This window comes from Salarias fasciatus, chromosome 7 (genome assembly GCF_902148845.1).
Source record: "Salarias fasciatus chromosome 7, fSalaFa1.1, whole genome shotgun sequence".
Taxonomy (NCBI): domain Eukaryota; kingdom Metazoa; phylum Chordata; class Actinopteri; order Blenniiformes; family Blenniidae; genus Salarias; species Salarias fasciatus.
The window spans coordinates 3040849-3065959 of NC_043751.1; the positions used below are offsets into that span (position 1 = coordinate 3040849).

Consider the following 25111-nt stretch of genomic DNA (forward strand, 5'->3'; position numbering starts at 1 on the left):
GTGGGCATTATGCTTCCTTTTGCAACAGCTTACCTTTGTGAAGCCAAACCTCCTCTGAGAAGCTGTGCACTGCAAAACATGCTCATTGTAGCCATTAATCCTGGCTTCCTCATTTTGATAAAAAAAGGAAAAAAAAATCAGCACAAACTGTTTTATTCATTTTTGTTTTGTAGGTTAAAAGGTTAATATATTGTGCTCCTGAGTTAATGTTGCTGAAGTGAATTTGAATTTGTTATTATTTATTGATTTTGTTTAATTAGATTTTCCAGCAGCAAATGGTGCAATAAATCTGACAAAAATGTTTACAGTTTAAACAAGGGTATTATTGTTTTTTGAATTTCAGGCAAATTGATGCACTTAAAATCTTTTCTTTTACAGACTAATAAACACTGTCAATAAAGTCAGTCTTGTAAGTTGAACTAGATCTCTTTCTTTTTTGTTTTCTTTAATGTTAACAAGGATGTTATGCAGAGGTGAACCTAGAACAGTTTTATAGACAAACGCTATTATTTATAGTTGCGGGGGGGGGGGGGGGGGGGGGGGGGGGGGGGGGGGCAATTGTTTTCTTCTTGCTAGGGGGGGCGTAACAGAAGAACATTGAGAACCACTGCTCTAGGTGGTGCACTATGAACACCGCCACTTCCCACCCACTGGGTGTGGTCCTTAGCTCTGCAGAGGCTTCTCAGTGAGGTTGGTCTCTGGGATTCTTCATGAATAAGTTGGTATACGTCATTCAGTGCTTTCAGCACTGCCTTCTGGCTATCAGCAAGGATGAAACAGAACGAAAGTTACGAATGTGTTCTAAGAATCCCGGATGCCAGGCAGAGCGCTCTGACACTTATGGCGCGTTTCCACCTCTCCTACTCTACTCGGCTCGACTCGGCTCTACCCCGCTTGCGGGCGTTTCCATCAGCCCGCTTTCACGCAACCCGGGTAGGTTTTCGGCCCTGCTCGACAGCAGGGTCTATTCAGGCTGAGTCGGGCTGGAAATGTGACATCAACACATACCAGCTGTGGCTGAAGCGAAACCTAAACTCCGCCATGTTGCTTTGCTCTGATGCGAGGAGAAGGAGAAGAGTAATAAACGGTAAATGAAAAAAATAACAGTAATTAAAACAATTTCAGCGCAGCGGACAGTAACTCCATGGCCTGTTGGGAGGATTCAGATGCTCGTTTGTTTAGTGGGGGATGAAAAGATCCAGCGGGAGCTTGGTACCGCCCGACGTTTTTTCAAGACCACCTGGAGTTGGTCGCGGACCACGGAGCCCACCGAACCGCAACCCACTGTCAAGAAAAACTGAAACAAGGACCAGAACTCAAAGAGCGGGGCTGGAAAGACCTGGGGATAGTTCCAATAGATAGACAATCTACGGCCACCGACTTGTAAACACCGGGACGGGACCACGACTCTGCCACGGCGCTGCTGGAGTCGCTGCTGGAGGATAATGGTGAGTTTCTGGTGATCAGGGTTTGTTATAAGGTAGAAAAATGAGTTATCTGGATTTACAGTTTGTGAAAGGATGTGTTCAGACGCTGCTACTCTCAGGAGTTTACAGTCATTGTCCTCGGAGTCACGTAATCACACTCAGAAAGCCAGCAGTAAAGCTGCTGATAGCAGCTTGATATTTAACATAACCACCGGACAAAGTTTTATTTTCTGAGACACTTTCAATTTCAGCATATGCATAAAGACTCTCTATCTTATTCTTTTCCTTCATGTAGTGAAATGAAACGTGTTTTTCCCTTCATTATTATGTAAAAAACGACTTGAGACAGTCAATATTAAAGCCCTCATGTCGACTGAAAGCTCACACATTTTTTTTGAACAGTTTTTTGGGAGCATTGCTCTACTAAAGTTATCACACACATTTTAAAGCCCCTCCTAAGGAGGAAGGTGGACTTTCGAAATGAGTAGAACATGTTAGGGCTGAGTTTGAACCACACTGACTTGACTTTATTGTTCTTTGTGTGTGTGTGTGTTCTGTTTCATTCAGTGAGGACAGTTTGGTCTCCCCATCCGAACTCCCAGACTCCCTGCCATGACAGCAGCTCCATCTCCTCCTCCTGCACAGGGACCGTCTCCTCCACCTGCTGCTCTGCACCGTAGGTTTCCTTCCAACTGTTTCTACATACATCTTTATAAATACACGGACATATATTTTCTGAATTGCTCCAGTTGCTGTTCAGCAACAAACACTGATATCAAGACAAAAGCCTCAATCAAAATGTGAAGGCTCATCTGAATCTCTCTGCATATTTATATATTTTCTAAGTCACACACTCGTATAAATGCTGTAATGGGAAGTGTAGAAGAGTGTGCAATTTCAAGTAGTTACACAAAACCATCACAACTACAAGATGATGAGGGATTGAACATTTAATATCAGTTTCCATCACTCTGTTTGTTTAGGCCAGAGAACCAGGACCCTGTTCCAGCCAGACGTCTCTGCTGTCCTGCCAGAGTCCTTTCTGAGGATCTGGAGCATCAGAGGCAGAACCGGATCCAGCGAGACGAACATCTGAACTGGTCCTCAGCGAGGCTGGAGAATCCAGGGAGCAGGAGGGAAGAGAGTGACGCCAGGCTGCTTTCAGTCCAGCTGTTCTGGGTTCTGACAGGACCTGCTCACCACGGAGGAGGCCGGGAACCATGAGAACCATTAATAACACAACTGCATTTGCTTTTGTTGTGGAGTTGTAATTGATATTAACGATCAATAAAGTTTTTATTTGAGCTCGGTTTACTCTCTCCTGTTGTAAAAAAAATGACAAAATTGTTTTGTGAAAAATTTTGAATCATGTATGAAAACAACAGATCTGCAGAAGCACAACAAATTTATTGAACGACAGGTTGAAAAAACACAAAGGGCAATATTGAGTGAATTTAAATCAGCAATCATTATTTTCAACATACTTTTATGCTGCAGTAAAAAGCAGTTTTTACATCTTTACAATCGATCAACACTGGTTTAACTGATTACAGTAACAATCTGTTCAAAACTCAGTCGTCCTTAATAGTGACTGATCAGATGAAGCATCAGAACATCCTGGACCTCACTGCCTGCTTCTACATCTTTACCACTCCACCTGTGGGCTCCGGCGCTGCTGAACCAGGAACATCCCTCCATCGCTCAGCTGAGAAGCTGGAACCTTTTCATCCACCACTGCAGCTCAGATGTGGGTCCAGAGACAGGCCTGGTCCAGCTGCTCCTGATAGGACAGAACCTCTGAAAGAAACACAGTATATGCAATGAAATCACATAAAAATAAAGATGTCATTTTGACTTTTCAATAGATATTAATATGAGTTATCATGACTACTGCTGGTACTATTAATAATACAACTAACTTCCACAAAGATCATCTATAATAATTAAATTTATAATTATAAGCGCCTTAACACCTTAAAACATCACCAGGCAAGACATGACCAGTCACCCCAGTGGTTAATTTTTCTCATTTCTTTTTAACTATCAATAGTTACAAAGCTTTGTTTGTTCCAGCCTGCTTATAGTTTCATGAGGACTTGATGTAGGGAACGGTGTTGAGAACCTGGATCCTCTAATGTCACAGCAATGCTAATCATTGAAGAGGGGCTATTCATTTAATTGTTGAATTCTTATTACTTTTCCTGGGTTTGTTGTGTGCTAAATGCATGTTCAACCGTGCATCTGAAATTTCATCTTAGCATTTAAAAGACTCCTCTGAGCTGCTGACAACAGAACAGAAATGCTCTTTAATCGCTGAAGCTACTGCTAATTGCTAATAAGCTAATGCTAATCACTGACTGTATGGCTTGAAGGACTCTTCGCACATCGCGACCTGATGTTAGAATATTGCAAATAATTTAAAGCACAAACTTCTCTTAATAACTGCAGTTACATTAGTAACTCACCTGGAGCTGTCGTGTCCTCACGGCTCTTCACGTCTCATCTTGGGCTTGATTCGGCTGCAGGGCCTCCAGACTCTTCCCTACTTATCTTTCACATTATTTTTTGCTGTTTGTAACATTTCATGACTCTCTTTTTACAATGAAAAACGGAAAAAAACAGCAAAAAGAAACATGACGGCCTCTCTGTCCTGCATTCAGCGTGTTTACATCCACTGAGGGGCGGAGTGTTCACCGTCTGATTTCCCCGCCCACTGGTGGGTTTCCAGGGAGACAAACAAGGCCGGTGGAGACTCAACCAGACCGAGTAGAGTCGAGTCGAGTAAAGTGGGGCGGAGTCGAGCCGAGTAGAGTAGGGGAGGTGGAAACGCGCCATTAGAATCCTTGTTATTACATGAGAAGATTCTGTAGGAACCAAACTTGGGGCTGGACACCAGAACTTATTGTTGTTCCTCGGTCACCTAAGGGTAACAAGTGACACTGTTGGTATACATACTCCAACTGTGCATGCGCAAAGGGGAACATTCAAGTGCTTTCAGCACCGCCTTCTGACAGTCATCTGGGATTCACAGAACAGGAGTCACATTTGTAACTTTCATTTTAATTTAAAGCTCGTGTCCGGAGTTTTGAAAGAGAGAGTTTTTTTTTAATCCAACGTCTCGAGGTTCCGCCCTCCCACTGCTTTCATGAGCAACCAAGCCACGTCCCTTTAATTGTGCACATGCATTATCTGTCGGGTGAAAATGAGAGCCTCTGAGTCCTGCAGCATCCTCCATGTTGAGCTGTTTCCGGTGGATGTTCAGCAGACGGTGGATATATCTGCTGCAGAGCTAACTCTCCTCTGCTGGGCGAGCGGCCTGCTCTCTGGCTGCTCCACACTTTGATTGACAGCGCCACAAGGCGGAAGCTCGAAATCTATTGGCTGACGCTGACCGGCGCTTTTTTGGATAACATGGGGGTCTATGAGACGAAGGCGGGGCTTATAAATACATTTTTATATTGCTTTATGCTAATATTATATTGTAGTATCGAACCAGACTGACACATTTAAGCTCTGCTGAAAAATGATACATACATTGGAAACTAACGGAAACTCCGGACACCAGCTTTAACAGTAATTTAGCATAGAGGGAACAATGGCATTTCTACATTTCTTACATATGTGACTGATGTGGAGTAACTGTTGTCATATCCAAACACGTTTTGCATTCCTATTGCTGTCCTGTGTCAGATTCTCTCTCAAATGTAAAGGAGGTATATCAACAGTAAAACTCAAAATCAGAAATGGCTTGTTTCTTATTTATAGACAACTTGATATGGTCAGTGCTTTACCTTCGGGGTGAACATATGCCGAATCCCATCCACTGACCCTTTCAGGAGCAGAGCCCGGACCAAGAAGCAGATTAGGACCACATAGGGGAACAGGGAACTGAAGTACATCACCTGCAGACAGGGACAAACACTGCTCAGCTGCAGGAAAGAAGGGGGGCTGTGGGTTCACAATGTCCGTCAAACAGATTGGATCATAGAAGGCAGCTCAAACCAGTTCAAACCTCAGATGGGATAAAAACAGACAGAATGATGGTCATGATTACTTTTATTCTGTTTGAATACATTTCTTCTGTGTTCTCCAGCATCTTGTCAAAGGAGCTATTTTCTCTGTGGTGGGAGCTTTCTGTATTTCACACAGTGATGGGCAGTAGCGCGCTACAAGTAGCAGAGCTAGTAACTTTAGTAATTTTTCTGTAGCGAGGCGGTAGCGCCGCCCCATTTGAGTCAAGTAGCTCTCTCTGTAACGAAGCTATTTTTAGAGCCAGCAGCGACGGAAGCTACACCCTACTGTCGTGTCGAGTGTCCAGAAGAAGTCGGCTGAATAAAGATTTGTGTGTGTGGGGAAAAAAAATTGACGGTGATGGGCAGTAGCGCCAACTTGGTTGGTTTGCATATGACGACTCACAGTTGGGTAAGGTTACCCAATCAGAGGCAAGATAAGGCGGGTCATCCACTCCAACCAGGAAGCAGAGTCCTACACTCATATTACCAAACGCACATGTGAAATGACGGCGAGTGAAGACAAAACAAGCAAAAGGGACGGAAGAACAACCGGATAATGGCAGAGGCAGAAAGCACTTGTCCCTCTGCTGACAGGAGGCTGGTTGAATTGTTTGCAGTTTGTTTTTTAATAAACGGTTGCAAAAAAAAAAGTAGTGGGACTGTAGCCAGCTACTTCTGCACTGTAGCTTGTAGCTGAACTTCTTACATTTCTCTGGGTTAGCTTTAGCTGTAGTGAAGCTATATTTTATCAAGATGAACTTGTAGCTTAACTTGCTACATTTTCCAAGTAGTTTGCCCATCACTGATTTCACATCACACCCACAGTCCAATGTTATAAACCACCATGGTCAACCACAGTGAATGACTCACTGGGATTCTGGTTCTGGTCTGAGGATGAGACTCAGGAGCCCCCTGCCCACACTGATCACAATTCTCGGGGATGATTTTTTTTTTTCTTTACAAAATCTTAATTGCACTCATGACCTTTAACAAAAAAAAAATCAAATGGTTGAAATGGTTATTTAGGTGGAGTACGAGGGGGGACCCAAAAGTTTCCGGACTGATTCTATTAATAAAAAAATACAATGAAGTTCCGACTTTGGCCGCTAGATGTCGCTACAGGATAACCTCATGTATAACTGTGCCAGGTTTGGTCTTCCCCCGTGATGCGGTCAGCTGACAGTCACTGTTTGTGTTGACAGAGTTACACCCCGCTCTTCGATTTTTCAAGATGGCGGATATCCATTGATATGCGCTCTGTCAAAACATTTTGTTTTTTATTGGGAAAAACAGCGGCAGAAACAGTCACCATGTTGCAGACATTCTTTAAGAAGGATTCTTAGGGTTTCTGAGTGGTTTGGACCCTTTAAGAGTAATCAGATTACATCAGGAAGACCAGGCACGCAGAGGACAACAATCCACTTCCAGAACAGAGGAAAACGTCACAAAAACTGAAGCAGACGTCCTGGTAGATCCACGCAGGACTTTTGATGACATTGCAGATCTGATTGTAGAGATCCAGACAGATGATCCTCAGGCGGTTATTAGAAGCAGTGAGACGAAGGCTCCCGGAAATGGCCGCATCATAGCAGACAGCAGACCACAGGACGCCCCGTTACGCACAGAAATAGCACCAAATGTTGTGCGTAAAGCATATTTTTTGACGAAAACCGTGACCAGCCAGCCTCCCCACCACCATATTCACCTGATCTGGCCCCGGTCGACGGCTTTTTGTTGTTAAAGATGAAACTGGAGCGGCAGCGGAAAGGTAAGACATGCATACAGGCGGGGGAGGGAAAATCGAAGTTCTATCTTATCGGCACAGTTACGCACGGTCATGGCGACTCTTCTGAACAGTGAAAATCTCGGGTGCAGCGTTGTATTCAAGCCAAAGGAGAGTATTTTGAAGGTGACAGTTTCAAATAATTGCAAAGATTAAAAAATAAAAAGTTATAACCACAGTCCGGGAACTTTTGGGTCCCCCCTCGTATAACAGTGAGATTTCTTTAGAATGCAGAGCAGATGTTTGGACAGTAGGTTTGTTTGTTTTATGTTTCTGACTACTGGAGTTTGGTTAGGATGAAGTTTCATTGCACAAGGTTAATTCCATGTGTCTTTGTTTCTTGCTTTGTTCAGCTTCATCATGTGGACTTTGTAATGATGTTTAAGGTGATTGGAAGAACTTGTGGTGTTGCCTTGCGGTGCTGCAACCAGGGCAAAACACACTTTCCAATGCAACTCACCCGGTCTTTATCTGGCTTAAATAAAAAAAAAAAAAAAAAAACACCTTCACACTGCTTAATGCAAATGATGACTGCCACATTTTATCAGACACATTCAAGTTCAGAGTTCAAGTCAAATCAAACAGCTGAGCAGGATTACTATTGCAACAACACATCGGGTAAAACTAACCTTTCTCACGATGGTCTAAGGAGGAGGAGTACTTTCCACTGCAGCCTAAGATCCCTTGGGCTTCATTGCCCTAGGCAAGCAGATTCTCCAGCAGAGAGGTTGATTGGGATCAAGAAATTCAGGAGCATTTTACACTGCGATGGGAGTCCTGGATCAAAGATCTTCATGGTTGAACAGATTCAAAAGGTTTCATTCCCACAGATTTTGTTAGAGTCAAAAGTTATGAGCTTCATCATTTTGCAGATGTCATTGTCTGTGGATATGGTGCTTTCCTGGGCAGACTCTATCATCATTCTTGGGTTCATAAATAATGCTAATCACTAATCGTCTACAATCAAGTCCAGCACAAGACCAGAACAGTGGGCGTATGTCACATCAGAACATGCCAACTATGGTGGTCATGGTTCAGTGCAAAACAACCCAATCCTCCAATCGGTTCCAGGGACCAGCATTTCTCTGAAACGAACCTACCTGATAGAGATGTCATAGTGGGAAAATGACTCTAGTCTGGATTTAAAGTCACAGGAGGAGCTGATTGAGATGACAATCAGGGCATTTAAAAAAGGACCTTGAGGCTCTTCCCCAGTCTGAGTGAAAGAAAGGAGTATCCCGCGATGGCTGACAGGGCTTTGAAAATCCTTACCCCTTTTGAAATGACCTACTTGGGTGAGTCTGACTTTTCCACTTTAAAAGTGCTTCAAAAAAAACAGAGCACCTCTGCAAGTGGACAAAGACATGTGCATGACACTGACAGACATTAAGTCCAGGCTTAAACTGTGAAGGCGCCACCAAGCTCATTACTCCCATTAATGTAGTCTGTCTACCACACACACACACACACACACATACACTTGAAACATATTTGTGTTCTGTTATCATCTATGAAGAGGTTTAATCTTCATTTGGAATTAGGGGTGCAACGGTACAGATAACCCACGGTGCGGTCCCTACCTCGGTTTTTGTGCCACAGTTTTGGTTTGGGCTAAAGGGAACAACTTTTTCTCCCAAAAATTTCCCTTTATTTTGCTTGTCAGCAGAAACTACATTTCACAGTAAACATTAACTGTATAACGGACGATTTTCTTGAAAAAGTCGAAGCCAAACGTTTGTTACTCGCTTTTTAAAACGCTCATGCGCCAGACCATCCTACCTGCTCTGCTGCTCCTACGAGTTGTCTTGACGGCGTGACGCAAGCATTTCTTCAGCGTGATTGACATGTCGGAGAACCAATAGTTGACACTCGCATCACGCCATTCATTGGCTAAAACATCGTACATTATACCTTTAACAAATAACATTATCACTGGTGTACTGGATAATATCATGCGCTTCTCTCATGATAACAGATACTGAACATATTATTTTCAAATGATAAATTGCATCTCATTGCCTGACTGCTTGTATACATTATACAGCAGTATAAACCAAACTTTACCCACACCAGAGATTTAAACAAAGCTGGTACCTTTTCAAAGTTCTGTCTCTCGACTCTTCCGCTCTTGCTGGACATGCCTTCTGTAAGTATGAGGCACACTCAGTGTTGCCAGATTTGTTCAGTAAAATACACAACAAAGTCGATGTGTTTGGAGCCACCGAGGTGATAGGGGCATGCTTCAAGTCTCAGCTGGGTTTGGGAGCAGAAAAGCCCAAAACAGAACTTTGGTAACAAGCAAAAAAAAAAAAAAAAAAATCCCTCAACTTACAACTGCCATTATTGACAAGCGACTTTTCAAAATAAGAAGCTGATAATAAGTGGACCTGGCAACCACTGCTGTACTTTGACCCGGCTGCAGTTACAACAGCGTGAGCAGCAACAAGGTCTGCCGACAGAAATGAAAGTATCTAATCACTCGGTCGCCGCCCTCGCAATACAGGCATACAGAAAAAAAAAAGGCTAAATAAACTTTAAAACTAAATGACAATGTACTGACAATGTATGTGCCTCATTTCCTCTAAATAGTTTGTAATAAAGGAGCAGATAAACAATCTGTAGTGCTGGAAAAGCTCCTCGAGGATGCGTGGATGCCTGCATGGAACGCGCACAGCTGAGCCCAAAATGTTGCATGGGAGAAAGCACGTGCGCATCGGTGGTGCACGGAGGCTCCAAAGTGGATGCAGAAACGCGTACATGTGAAGCATGGACAAGCCTTATCTTATATCTTGGCTCTAAATCCACGGTCCCACGTTTCCCTGTGAAACTGTATGAAGGACAGCACACATCCTCTTCTGAGACCAAAGAAAATTCTGACAGTATCAGAACGCTCCCTTTGCAAAATTAGCGTCCCAAATTCACCTCACTTTCCGAGTCACAACCGCATCCATATTTTCCTCCTCCTTTGTTTGGAATTTATCTCTGAACACCTAAATGTGACATGGGTGAGCCAGTGCTCCAGCTGATAGGACGCATGCAGGAGATATTTCAGAGCTCCGAGCTTCTTTGCTTCCGATTGAGCGGCATGCGGATCGTGGGGGTGGGGCGCATCTCAACGGGCTCTGTCCAATTGTTGCTCTGCTGCCTTCTGAGAGAGCGCACGCTTCTTCACATTGACGTTATCCCCCTGCGACCAGCTTCCTACTTCATGGTGCAGCCTACACAGAGCAAACTTCACGTCATGGGCAAGACTTTTAGATCCATGTCCAACAGTGTGGCAAGTTGTGAACTTAAAAGATGGTTAAAATCGCAGAGTCTGTACAGGTCATGAGTATTTTTTGGACATCATCAACACTTTAAATTTATACTTCCCAGCACTTGATTTAAGATCGAGAGGTCTGGTGGCCAAATGATTGTTTTTTGAGCCACCAACATTCATTAATTTAGACATTCTAAGGAGCCAAAGTCAACCTTTAGTAGCTAAAAATATAAATTCTACTTCATGTGTCCTATTTGCATTAAATGTTTAGACATGTATTTTATCACATTAAACCTCCACCAACGCACATCACCCCCACACATACAACCCACTCTAAACTGCCTCCACCCACATCCCACACATGTTCCCCACTTGTTAGTTTACAATCTCCTCCTCAACCCCTATCTATATCCAGGGCTTGAAGCAGCAAAAGATCACATGCCTGAAAAATTTGGGGGAGCTGAGAGTGGGGGGGTGGGGGGGTGGGGGGGTGGGGGGGGTGGGTAGAGTTAGGGGCACCGGGCTCTTCTAGGTGGGTCTTGGGAAGTTTGGAAAGTTTGGAACATTTGCAGTCTAACTACAATCATCTGCTGCACTTTGACACCATATGAAAGTGCCTTTACCTTCCCAGAGGACTGGATTCCCTTGATCATGGCGAGGCAAACCATGAGCCAGGCAGCCAGGAGGCACAGTGTCATCTTCCAGTTGAGTCCTCCTCCTTCAGAGATACTGTCTGAGATGTTGAGAGCCTCGCGGTACCAGTAGTAGGTGGTAGCAGAACTCTTCTCACACTCTGGAACCACATCTGTGGATAAATGGAGGAGCAGTCAGAATGCTCATCTTTCAGCACACATGAGGTCTTGTCTGAGGTTTTGGATGAATTGAGTAATGTTAGAAACATTAGATGTACTCTAAAATTCAAGCATGTGGATATCTGGAACTTTTCTTTTACAGAAATCTTTTTCACAAATTGTTGAATCTTAAACCTTTTAACAGTGGAAAGTGAAAGAATTTCCATGATCATCTCACACTAATACAGCAACCAGGCACTTACAAACTACTGGGAACAACATGAACTCCAGGACACACTTCAAAACACAAGATCCAGACCGTCAAAGATCGAAAAATCAACCGCAGCACAGGAGGACAGCTCCTGTTACAGTTCATGTTAGAGTTCATCTTACAGTTCGTGTCAAAGTTTGTCTTACAGTTCCTGTTAAACTTTCTGTTACAGTTTGTCTTTCAGTTTCCTGTTCAAGCTCGTCCTGCAGTTCCTGTTGAAGTTCCTGTTAAAATTTCTCTTACAGTTCCTGTTGCAGGTTCTGTTACTGTTCCTATTTCAGCTGATGGAGAACTTACACATGTTGGTCTTGTTCTTGACAAGGGGACATTCATGCCAGGGTAGAGGCTGCTGGAAGGACTGAGAAAAGTAGAAGAGGCTCCAGCTGATGATGACGTTGTAGTAAAGTGCTACGAAAAAGCATACCTGCAGGAGAAAAAGCCAAACATTTACTACCCAACACATGGTTACCACACTTGACAGAAGAACATGAACACACAAAGCACAGCAATCCATTACAAGTGAGATTTCCCACTGTTTCCCAGAGGAACCTGTGTAATATTCATTGATTGGTATTTAGAACAGGAGGACACCAGGAGACCGGTTCAGGATGTTGAAGCATCAATTCTGATGAAGTCTTTTAGCTGTGATATTGGTTGTGTACGTTCTGCAAACATTTAGTGATAATTCAATTTATAGCGCACTCTTGTCAAAGTAAAGAAGTGGAACATTTTTATTCACTCACCTGAAACAGAGCTGTGTTGCTCTATTGATTGGTTTTCCAATCACGATCCTCACTTGAATCATGTTTCACTTGAGAAAAGCCCCCCGAATCTCAGCACTGTACTCACCACACAGCTGGCGAAGCCAATGCCCCCAAGGCGGGGGCTGATGTAGTTCCATACCCCAATGCTGCCCCTGCGGATCCGCTGGCCCACAGCAAGCTCCAGGAAGAAGAGCGGGATCCCGATCAGTATGAGCAGGATGAGGTAGGGCACTAGATACGCTCCTGAAGAAGGTCCAAACAAGACAGCTACAAAACAGGTCCCGAAACAGCCAAGACATCACTAAATACAGCAGGGCTCTGGGCTCCAAACAAACCCCCAAAAAAGTAAACACACACACACACACACACACACACACACACACACGTTTGTATTTCTATCCTTGTGGGGACCGTCCATTGACTCCCATTCATATCTAACTCCTAACCCTAACCCTTACCCTAACCCACACAAAAACAAAGTGTAGCCCTAAAGAAATATTTTTGCACTTTTACTTTTTTCAGTAACAACAAGATGATCACGAAAACACTGTTTCCCCTCATTAGGACCGGAAAAAGGTCCCCACAAGGCACATCGTGACAGGTTTTCCTATCCTTGGGTCAAAAATCTTGGAGAAAGTGGTCGTGATCCAGCTCACAACTGCTTTAGATGAGCACGGTATCTTTGATAAATTTCATTCAGGTTTTCGAAGGCTGCACTCCACTGAAACGGCCCTTCTTAGAGTCTCAAATGACCTCCTGATGCGCAGCGATGCAGGAGTTCGGTGGTGGTGCTGTTGGATCTCAGCTCAGCATTTGACACAGTGGACCACGGCATATTGATAGAGAGACTCGGTCAGTGGGGGGGGGGACAGGCACAGCCCTGCAGTGGTCCTACCTTTCTGACAGGAGCTGTGCCGTTTCAGTTGGTAACTTCGCCTCCTCATCTGAACCTGTCTGCTGTGGTGAGCCCCAAGGCTCAGTCCTTGGTCCAGTTCTATTTGCCTTGTATTTGCTTCCTCTTGGGCAAATAATTAATCAGTTTAAAGGTGTCTGTTATCACTGCTATGCTGATGATATCCAGCTTTATTTTTCCTTCACACCCAACATTGCCTCCCTGTCAGCTCTAAGTGAGTGTGTGACGGCGATAAAACACTGGATGGCTAATAATTTTCTGCAGCTAAATTCTGATAAAACTGAATTTCTTATGTCTGCTCCTCCAAGTCTTGTCCCTAGGATCATAAATGGTTTAGGTCTCCATACCTCCGTGATTAAATCTTCTGTTAAAATTCTAGGTGTCACTGTAGATCAGGCTCTGACTCTGGATCAACATGTGAAACTTCTGATCCGTTCTTGCTTTTTTCAGTTGAGGAACAGCCAGACTCAGGCCCATTGTCTCTCAAGCTGAGATGGAGATGCTAATCCATGCGTTTGTATCATCACACCTGGATTACTGCAACTCGCGGTTTACCTCCGTCAGCAAAGCGTCTCTGGATCGCCTGCAAGTGGTCCAAAACGCCGCTGTCAGACTGCTGACCAGGACCCCCAGGAGGTCCCACATAACTCCAGTCTTATTTGCTCTTCGCTGGCTCCCCATTAAGTTCCGAATACAATATAAAGTCCTTGTGGTCACGTCCAGAGCTCTGCACGGCCAGGCACCAGCTCACATCACAGATTTGTTACAGCCTTACGTTACCAGCAGGTCCCTGAGGTCCTCCGATCAGGGCCTGCTGGGAGTCCCTCGTTCCAGACTGAAAACTAAAGGTGACCGGGCGTTTGAGGTAGTGGCTCCCACTCTCTGGAACTCCCTCCCAGTTAATCCAAGATCAGCGGACTCTGTTGACTCCTTCAAAAAGCAGCTTAAGACGCATCTCTTTAGTCTTGCTTTCTCTGATTCTGTTGTTTCTTTTCCTGTTTTTGTGTTTTCTGCTCTGTGTTTTTATCCCTTGTTGCTTATGTTGTGTAAAGCACTTTGTGACACGATAATCTAGAAAGGTGCTATACAAATAAAGTTGATTATTATTATTTTTGTGGGGACATTTGGTCCCCACAAGGATGGAATAACGTGTACACACACACACACACACACACACACACACACACACACACACACACACACTCACTCTCTCTCACACACACACACACACACACACACACACACACACACACACACACACACACACACACACACAGAGTCGTTTCTCAGGTGACTTTCATTCTTGTTTCAACAGACTTCATAGTTCCCTGAAAACACTTCAGGATCCACTCAGCATGGAGGTGAGCTTAGTGTGAACATGCTTGATGTTCATGTGCTAAACCACCACATCACTTCATCTGATTCTAGAAACCACAGACAAAGGTCTTCAAGTGTCTCCTGCTTCAACCTCATCCTCAAAGACAGTAAAGTTTGCTCTGAGTCACTGAAGACACGAGACTGTTTCTCAGGTGAGTCTCATTCTTGTTTCAACAGACTGCATCGTATCGTTCTGTGGGTATGGCGTTTAGTCACATCCTTTCCTGATTCCTGATTCAGTAGGTGTGGTTGCACCTTTGTGTGTGTGGTGTGTGTTTTAGTTTCTAATATTAAACCACCTGGCTCAGTGAGCACACACTTTCATATCACTCATCTCTTCACAGTAAACATGAAAAACTCCCTCAAATGTTCGAACACCGCAAAGCTTTGAGGAAACAGTGCACCTTCAGCTGAAAGAGAGATGTTCAGTCCTGTCTCCCTCCCTCCTTAACATAGTTTGCAGTCCTTTCTACTTTAACCACATGACTTTTCTCTGGTTTATCTGTCTGAGTTTCAGTAATGAATGTTAAAAAAAGGAGAATGTTTGTCAAACTGTGAAAGAACAGGAACTCTCAGGGGGAAAATAAAACAGTTGATGGCTGTCTTTTGAATCGTCCTCACACTAGTGAGAGATCTACAGCCACACATCTCTCACACACCACCTCTCAAGCACCTCTCAAGTCCTGTAGTTTTTCTCAAAGATATTATCAGTAGGAATCTTTTCCTGGCATGTTTTATTATTTAATATCAAATATTTATGAGCTAAGATAAAGAATTTTCTGAAAAAACACACTTCAATGTGATGTGTACCAACATTAACAAGACTTCTTTATAGTCATCAGTACAATACAAAAAACCTGAAATTTCCTTTGTTTTGAACAATTTTTTTTTGGCTTTAGAAAAGTTACTTTTGATGATAAAATGGATAAAATGTCGCACTCGCTGACTTAAGTCATAATACTTTCACATAGTCAAGTAGCACAATCCCATCAGATGGAATCAACAATAGAGTTAATTTTTGTACATGGGGACAGATTTCAAACAAAACGGGGGGTGTGAGAAGAAAGATCCTGTTGGTGTTATTGTAGTAAAACTATTTACCAATGTGTATTCAGAGTTGTCTGTCTGTATTCAGAGTTGGCAGACAGAGTTGAAAACAGACAGTTGTCAGAGGATTACTATTACACTGGGAATCTACTACAGAAACACATCATCAGCAAGGTGAAACTAACCTGTCTCACGACAATCTAAATCAGCTCACATTCATGTGGGTGAACAATCCAACGCTTCGGAAATCTGCTTCGCAATGATAGGAAGTGCTGAGGAGGAACCATCTGCAGGAGATGCTGCAGGTGTCTTTCTATAGGGCCACGATAGAGTCTGTCCTGACCAACTGTGTGACTGTCTGGTTTGTGGCCTGCTCCACCGCAGACAGGAAGGCTCTGCAGAGGGTTATCAGGACGGCAGAGAGAATCCTCGGCTGCCCTCTGCCCTCTCTGGAGGGCATCGCAACCTCCCGCTGTATCAGCAGAGGAAAAAAGATCTGGTCAGACGGCACACACTCTGACCAGAAACTGTACAGCCTGCTGCCATCAGGGAAGAGACTAAGATCCTTAAAATGCAGGACAAACAGGCTGAGGAACAGTTTCTTCCCTTGGTCCATTAGATTCCTAAACTCTTCTCATTTGTCTGCTTGACGCACAGTTATGTTTGCAGACACTGTGTGCAGTGTCTGTTAGTATTGTGTGTTTGTGTGTGTATATATATATATGTATATATATATATATATATATATATATATATATATATATATATATATATATATATATATATGTATATATATGTGTGTATGTATATATACATACACATACATATATATATATATATATATATATATATATATATATATATATATAATATATATATTATATATATACATATATATGTTTTATTAAGGTAAATATGTATATTTTTAGTAGTATTGCTTGTACATATGTATATTTTATTCCTTTTTATTATTTAAGCTGATTTATATTTTTCGTTTTTACCTATTGTCTGTAGCACCGTCCAGTGGAAGCGTAAGCTTTTTCGTCATACCAGTATGATGACAATAAACATATTCTGATTCTGAAGATCTGACATCCAAGGATCAAAAGTAGTGTCCCTATGAGCGCTTGGCCGCCATGATCCCTGTGGTAACTCTTCTGACAAAGTCAAAGTCTCCCTTGCAAGTGCATTGGGCGGCACCTATCTCCATTTCTTACCCCCAGGCCACACAGCTACTGTGAGTAGTGGAAGCTACAGCAGGGGAGTTAGACCTCTGGTAGCTCTGTATGTTCGACCCCCTACCCCATTCTATATATGCCAAGCACCTGGTTAGAAGGCAGTAAGGACCATTTTTAAAGTCTTTAGTATGATCCGGGCGGGATGTGAACCCACATCCTCCCAGTTGTGAGGCAGATGATCTACCACTAGGCCATCACTGTGTTAATTTCTGACACCTCCTCCTTAAAGAAGGATCGTGAGGCCCCGCTTTCACGGTCTGTATTCATACTGAAAATCAAGATCCAGCCAGCTGTTGCTCTTCTGCTCTACGGGAGGTTTCTGTCCTGACTGAGATAACCTCAGGACACCGCGATATGTCTGACAGGTGTACCGCCCAGTCAAACTTCACAACTGCCACTGTCCCCACAGCGGGTCAGAGCTGTCTGTCTGTTTTGTCTGTCTGATTTGTGTTGTCTATTTTCAGACTTGCTTGTCTGTATTCAGAGTTGTGTGTCTGTATCTCAATCTGTCCTGTGAGAGTTGTCAATGTGTAAAATAATTTGTCAATGTGTAAAAGTATCTAGAAAAGTTGTCTATAATTAGATTTTCAAATGTGTAAAAAATTGTATTGAACCTCCCAGAATGGATTCCCAGCTAATGAGACCACATTTTTCTGGTTTCAGCTTACTTATTATAAAAACATATACACTGATCTTTGCTAAAACGGGAAGAGGACATAGTCCCAATTTTTTACAGAGGAGGGTCAAGAAAAGCTGCTGACGGGTGGAGAAGTGGAGGAAGAAGACGGGCAAATGCACCTGGCCAACACCAACTCCGTGACAGAAGATTCTAGCCATCACATTCCCCAAGAAGACAGCTGTACTTGAGAAATACCCAGCACGACCATTTGGAACTCAGCAAAGGAGTTTCAACAAAAGATGTTTAGGTCAGTAAGTATGGCTGGAAAACAGCATCTCCAAAGACACAGCATTAAACCTTTCACCTTTAGAATTTTGGCTGAAAATCTTGGGTATTGTGTCACTTCGTAAAGTTTTAAATGTGCAGCCCTTGCTGCACACATTTTCTCTGTGTTACAGAGAAAATAAACTAGAGAGCCCAAAATTCCCCAGCACCACCACTGAAAGATGGAGCTGCCCATAGCTCCAGCAACAAAAAGCCTCTGGCATTGCCAGTGGTAGATTCTGGGGTCTATTTGGAAATGCTTCGCCGCCATCTTGAAAATTACAGCGGAGCGACTGCATTTGCGATCCGCATTCAATCCTTCACACCAAGGTCCTGAGTGAAGCGGCTCTTTGAACCTCACCAGTGTTTGTTCTCAGGGATTTTTATTGAAAGTTTTTCTCAAGCACCGTCCAGTTCTTCTGCTTGTTTTTGACTTTCCTGCTTCCTGTTTACTGTGCATGTCATCACACCACTATGTACACAGAAGGAATAATCTGCCTGTAAAATCTGCTCTGCTGTCAGGCACGGTTTATATGAGGCACAAGCGAAATATCGATCGGTGTAGACATTGATAGTTGTGAAAGCCGCTGGACTAAATATCTAAATATCAAAATGTGTTTTCAAAATAAACATACAGCAAGATGGTGGCGCCAGGTGTGGCAGGGGTAGTTGCAGCTCTCCTTATACACGTTCTGCTCATAAATAACTTTGCCGAATCCGACACTGGTCAAACATCTGCAGACTTTTACACATTTGGCATGAATTCACCATCCTGGAAAAAGCCGCTCCAAACCCAACTGAACAAACACTTTGGGTTTGGTCAACATGTACTGGCTGCTCTCATCCATCCTCAACTCTTCAGTCGTTCATCAACATGCTACAAGACCACGCTGAAGCAACATCAAACCCTGGCATTCATCATAGCCATCTGCCTTCTGTTGTCTGGGGATATTCACCAGTGCCCCGGCCTGGTCAACTACCCAGCAAACCAGAGCCATCATGTAAACACCGCTGCTAACTATGGAAAGCCAAAGGAGTCACAATTCGCCACTAATCCAACGCGTCTGATCCTTCAGATGCCGTAAAAAACGCCCGTTTTTAATAAAACGAGCGTAAAATACGCGCATTTTAATTGTCCAAATGCCTGTATTTTACTTGCGTTTGCTGAAGGCTGTTAAAAAACTCCCATTTTTTAATAAAACGGGCATAAAAAAACGCACGTTTTAAACAAGACGCGCGTTTTTTATGGCGTTTAACGATGTTAATGAGCTCTGCCCTCTGAAAAACACAGCCAATAAGTTCAATGTTTCTGAAGCCAATCAGCAGAGCAAAACCAAGAGACTTGCCTGCTCTTCTGTATTATCATAGCCTATACCGTGTTGCTAGAGAAAATGACTAAAATTCGGAGGATTAAAATATTGATCTGCACAAATTAAGTATAATCACCGTGGCTGAATACGCTGTGCTCTCTGCTGATTGGCTTCAGAAACATTGAACTTATTGGCTGTGTTTTTCAGAGGGCAGAGCTCATTAACATCTCGTTAAACGCAGTATAAACGCGCGTCTTGCTTGTTTAAAACGTGCGTTTTTTACGCCCGTTTTATTAAAAAAACGGGCATTTTTTAACGGCGTCCCACAGCCTTCAGCAAACAAGTGTAAAATACGGGCGTTTGAACAATTAAAATGCGCATATTTTACGCCCTTTTTATTAAAAGTTGGCGTTTTTTACTGCGTCTTAAAGTTCACATCAATCAATCAGTCACTTAAATCCGGTCATGTCCCCCCACCTCTCAAAGCTGCTGTTACACGCCCCCATTTAAAAAGCCAACTCTCGACCCAAGCATTCTAGTCCGTTATAGACCGGTATCAACCCTCCCGTTTATATCAAAGGCCCTGGAAAAAGTTGTTCATGCCCAATTCCTTAATCATCTTCACTTTCATAATCTGTATGTAAAACTTCAGTCTGGATTCCGTCCATCTCACAGTACGGAGACAGCCCTGTTCCGGGTTATCAATGACTTGCTGGTGACTGTGGACCGGGGCTCACCGTCCCTCCTCCTCCTGCAAGATTTGTCGGCCGCTTTTGACACTGTTGATCACATCATCCTGCTCCATCGGCTCCAGACCACGGTCGGACTCTCTGGTACAGCACTAAACTGGTTCAAATCATATCTCACTGACAGAACAGAGCATGTGGCCCTTGGAAAATCAACATCATCACCGCACACCACCACCTGTGGGTGACCACAAGGGTCTGTCCTTGGTCCAACCCTGTTCACCATCTACATCAGGGGTGTCCAAAGTTGGTCCTGGAGGGCCGCAGCCCTGCATGTTTTCCATGTCTCCCTGCTTCAACACAGCTGATTGCAATGAGGCTCGTTATCTGGCTGTCTGCTGGACTTGGGCCTAAATCATCATGAGATTCAGATTCAAGTCCAAATGAGGTTGTTCCTGATGTCTCTTCAACGTTAAATTTAAACTAATTTTAGACCATTTTTAAAGGCCTGAATGAGAGCTTTCTCTTCATTGGCCCAGTTTACATGGGTGTTTTTTCAAGCTGATTGAAAACTGCGCACAAAGTCTCTTGAGGAAATTTCAGGTCTTTAGCTTTGCAGTCAGCAGTTCTTAGTGCTGAGAAATGTGTTTTTATCTGCTGGATATCTGCTCAAATAATGTCTCAAAATCGCCATGATACGCTGCTCAAGGAGCTGGTGCTCCCCTGGCCGGACCGCCGCGCCGAGCTGCATGTCTCGGTGTGTGCTGAGCTCTGCTCCAATGCTGATGTTTCAAATTAGCTGGTGCCCGTGTTAACTGGTGACCAACAGATGAATGAAACTTGTGATCGTTCTAGCGAATGTCGGTTATCTACAGTTACAGTGAATTTATAAATTTAGAGTCTTTTGTGAGTCTTATTTTAACATCTGCTGTTACCACCATGTGTTTACACGCGGGTGTGTACGCACACCTCCGTCATTCATCAACAAGGGAACCAGTTAATCCATAACACCGGCTGGGCGTCACTTGTCGTCTGCCACAGAGCTCTTTGAACCACTCGCTGTTGCGCGATTTGCAGTAATCTCGACTCTCCAGTCTTTGTTCTCTCGGGATTTTATTTAAAAAGTTTTTTTTGTTTTTTTTCAGACATGAGCTCAATGCATGCATAGAAAGCCTAGTTGACACGAGATGTGTGTTTATGCCATTGGTTTCAATGGGACACCGCGCACAGCCCGCTCAAGTCTGTGCAGAGAAATAGACTTGATTTCTATTTAGTAATCGCTGCGCGAATATGAACGGGCTGCGCGTGGAGTGTGAAAGGACTGATCTGTTTGCATGCAGTTCTGGCTTTTCCGCGCAGAAACCATGCAAACCCAGACAGATCCGCGCCGGCACAGCCGCGTATGTGTGAATCAGGCCTCAGATTCTCAAAATCATCTGGCGGGCCAGATATTCTTGTTCGCGGGTCAAAAGTGGCATCGGGCCGCCAGTTGCCGACCGCTGAAGTATATGATGCTCCTTTATGAAGCACCAGCGGCTCCTCAGCTCCAGAAGCCTCAGCACTGTCACTGCCCGTTGCTCTCCACACTGTACTGTCACAGTTTTTTCATTTGACAGTGCTGCTGCTGCGGGGTTCGCTCGCTTGCTGTTTAGGTGGCGTAATGATGAGGCCCTAACCTCGGTTGCTCCCTGGTGGTTGGCTGACTGTTGGATTTAGAAAGTGCTTGATTTGACACGCAACAGCGCCCGCTTTTTCAATTTTTAAATCACGACGATCATCTAAATTTAATCGTGGCAGCCAAAATTGTGATCGTGATCAAAATTCGATTAATTGTGCAGCCCAAATACATAGACTTCATTATTTCCCAGATGCACCATCAACTCCATTTCAGATTCAAAAGGAAGAAGTGGGCATGGTATCCTGACCTCAACCTCAGTACTAATTGAGTTTGCACCACTTCCCTGGACCTTGACAACACAACATCCATGAGGTCCACCATGGACCAAGAGAGGCTCACAGCTGTACAGCACGAGGTCCATGAGGTCCACAATGGACCAAGAGAGGCTCACAGGACAGGTCTACAGCACAAGGTCCATTAGGTCCACCATGGATCAGGATATTGTGTCTGCAACTGAAACAGATTGTGGGGAGGTGGGGCCAGGAAAATGACCTTTGGTGGTGACAGTGGTGTCACAAATAGAAGTGAAGAGCAATGTAATGGCACGGCCCATCACTGACTTCTGGACAGCTCAAGATATTTTCTTTTCTTTCAGTTTTCACCTTTGCAGTTATTTGTGTTCATCACTAAGATTTTGGAGTGGTGAATAAAAAAACATTTTAGTGAAGAGTCAACTCGAACCCCGTCACAGGCAGCATGTGGTCAGCTGATGTGTTGTGTCCTCAGAGGACTAATGTGTCCTGACACCACAGTTTTTTGGGGAACATGGAGAACCTGAAGTGTCCTGACACCACAGTTTTCTGCAGCAGAGTGTCTGGAGAACATCGGGAACCTGAAGTGTCCTGACACAATGGTTCTGTGGAGAACATGGAGAACCTGAAGTGTGTGGCATCTGTCTGAAAACGCAGCTTCAATAAAGAAGCTGTTAAAAATGAAGCTGCTGCTCTGATTAGAAAAGCTTCATTAACCTTCAGTCTTAAAGTTCGATCAGTGATTCACTGAAATGTGTGAGATGTTCTTCACCGGTTCTCCATCTCATCATCTGCTCTTCCTGAGTCTGAAATCTTCGTCCTCCAGCGTTGGTGTAGGAAGTGGAGTCGCCTCTTTCAAGAGTAGTGTTCACAAATGAGGCCCCAGATCATTACTGATCTGTGCACAGTCACTTCGTGTATACACACACACACACACACACACACACACACACACACACACACACACACACACACACACAAGGACAGACAGAAGCTCCTTTGATTCCCCAGTTTCAGGACTCAGTTATACAGCCCTGTGTTCATTCTGTTCAGGCTCAACTTTGACTCTTCCCACTCAAGACTCTCCTCACAAACAATTCTGTATTTCTTCACATTTCATTGAAAGTTATGACAATATCAGAACAGTCCACGGTACACGGTGATACTATACTTTGAGAACTCGTGCTTTTTAGGTCTACCTTGTCTGTTATTTATCGTGTCCTAAGTCAGAGGTACTCTGCACATCAGTGAGGTCTTCGAAGAATTATTTTTTTAGCTCCTTCCACATTAATTTCCAGTTGCAGTAAAATAACATTTAATACACTGCAACAGTTTTCAGACTGCTAACTCACCCCCTCCGTTCTTCTGGCACAGGTAAGGGAACCTCCAAACGTTGCCAAGGCCTACAGAGAAGCCCACCTGGGCCAGGATGTACTGGAGCTTGCTGTTCCAGGCCGGGCGCTCCTCCTCCTCACCATCAGAGGCCCCCTCCTCGGCATCGCACTCCTTCCCACCCGCATCATGGTTGTTGATGACCAGTGATGGCTTCTTGAAGGAATCCTCACAAGCGTCCTCATTGGAAAGCAGGTCTTTGACAGACTCCGTGACATCGTCGTCAAGCTCTCTCTTGACGGCCTTGCTGTTTTTGGGCATTTGATAAGTCAAATTGGTCAGGGGTAAAGGAACGTCTTTCTGTCTCGTTTGGTTGGACTTGATGAGCTTGGAGCCAGCAACGTTCAGCAAAATAAATAAAGTGAAGCTGGTTTGGATTCAGAGTCCTGTCGAATGCTAGTCAGTCTGAAGAGGTTGCTGGATCAGGAAGTATTCTTCATTATCACCAAATATCTGTGAGGCAAAAAAGCAGAAACTCAAGTAAACACATAAAGAACTTGTTTTAATTCCCCTCTATAATTTCTATATAGTCAAAACAGTAAATATGATATTCCCCAAAACTTGGTCATTTTTCTTAATAGTTGTATCCTGAATATGAAATTTAGAAAACTTTAAGCTGGCAAGGGGTTTTGCTTTTCAGGCTGTCGTCAGATGCTTCTTCATTTTGGAGCCAGGTTGCTTTGTCCCTCTTCATACAGCCTCAGGCTTCGCTCGCTAACCCCAGCCCAGTCGCAGTGTCACGGCTCGGTCAGAAATCCACAGGCTTCGGAGAGAAGCCCAGGTGGGGGGAAGCTCCACCACTGGCCAGAGAGAAAGCAGTGCTTGCGGCTGCTGTCAGCACTGAGCGGCGGCCTGGCGGGTGCTTCTCTCCATGGAACCCTCAAGCCTGTGAAACCCCGAAGAGAGCCAGGATACCGCGTGCGAGTTGCCGGGCATGGTATGGCAGCGGATGGAGGCTCAGTCTGCATTCAACCCTGGTCTTGGTCAAATGCACAAACGTTGTAAACGTTTAACAAGTAAATAACATGCAAACAATATAGAAGCAGTTTACAGCAGAACATGACATCACACTGTTGTGCCTACAGTCCAGGGCCTCACCTATAAAGCTCGCTGCGCACAAAACGAGCCCCAAACTATGCGCAGCAGCTCCTCTGCGCCAAAGCAAGTACCTATACAAATCTTGCGAAGGGAAAAAATGCGTGGGACTTTGCGGTCCTCACCGCCAACAAAATAGCTGCTGTACGCGACCGCACAATTCAGAAAAACGGAGACGAAAAAGGAGAAGGAAACAGAATTGAAAGCCCTTTATTTGTCCCGAAAGGGGAAACTGCAGGGTTGCAGCAGCAGAAAACGTAGAAAGAAAAATAGAAAAATAGTAAAACCAATCATCCAAGGAAAATTTAAATATACTCTGTATGTAAAATTAGATATAATTACATAACAGAAATATACTGACCGACACAACTAATTATTAAATTTAAATCAAATACAACAGAAATACAAATCAAAGACACATATAATTAAGTAATAGATATAAGCTGACAGATATAAATCAAATATAATTTACATAAAGATCCAAGACAGATATAATGACATAAATAACAGATATAAAGATATACATTAACAGATACAAAGAGATAATTAAGATATACGTTTAGGACGGACAGATATGTACACTATACTAATAACAGATATAAGTTCGATATAATTTAAGTATACATTTAAGACAGACAGTGAGTGGTGATAAGCACATGAGGGGAGACACTGTGAGGAAGTCACGTTCAGAGGCTTTGGAGTGTTTCCATCCTGAACCCTCACCTTTCTACATTTTCTACAATAAACACTACATCAATCGTTCAAAGGGAGCAATCAGACACATCACGGAATAAAAACACCTTCAATGTCTTTGTCTCTGCACTTAAAAATACCGACAGTTACTTGTAATGACATAATAATTCTTCTCATGAT

The 25111-nt window shown here is 43.7% G+C and overlaps 1 protein-coding gene across 1 annotated transcript in view; it reads right to left on the reverse strand.

Annotated features, from left to right (window-relative positions):
* Positions 1-23618, reverse strand: part of slc6a15 (solute carrier family 6 member 15) — a 35186-nt gene extending 11568 nt beyond the window's left edge. Inside the window, exons 1-5 of the mRNA XM_030096310.1 lie at positions 23104-23618; positions 12394-12551; positions 11842-11968; positions 11106-11287; positions 5219-5329 (exon numbers count right to left, since the gene is read on the reverse strand). Coding sequence (XP_029952170.1) covers positions 5219-5329; positions 11106-11287; positions 11842-11968; positions 12394-12551; positions 23104-23404 — 879 coding nt within the window. The 5' untranslated portion in view covers positions 23405-23618. The remainder of the gene's footprint in view (positions 1-5218; positions 5330-11105; positions 11288-11841; positions 11969-12393; positions 12552-23103) is intronic.
* Positions 23619-25111: the final 1493 nt, after the last annotated feature.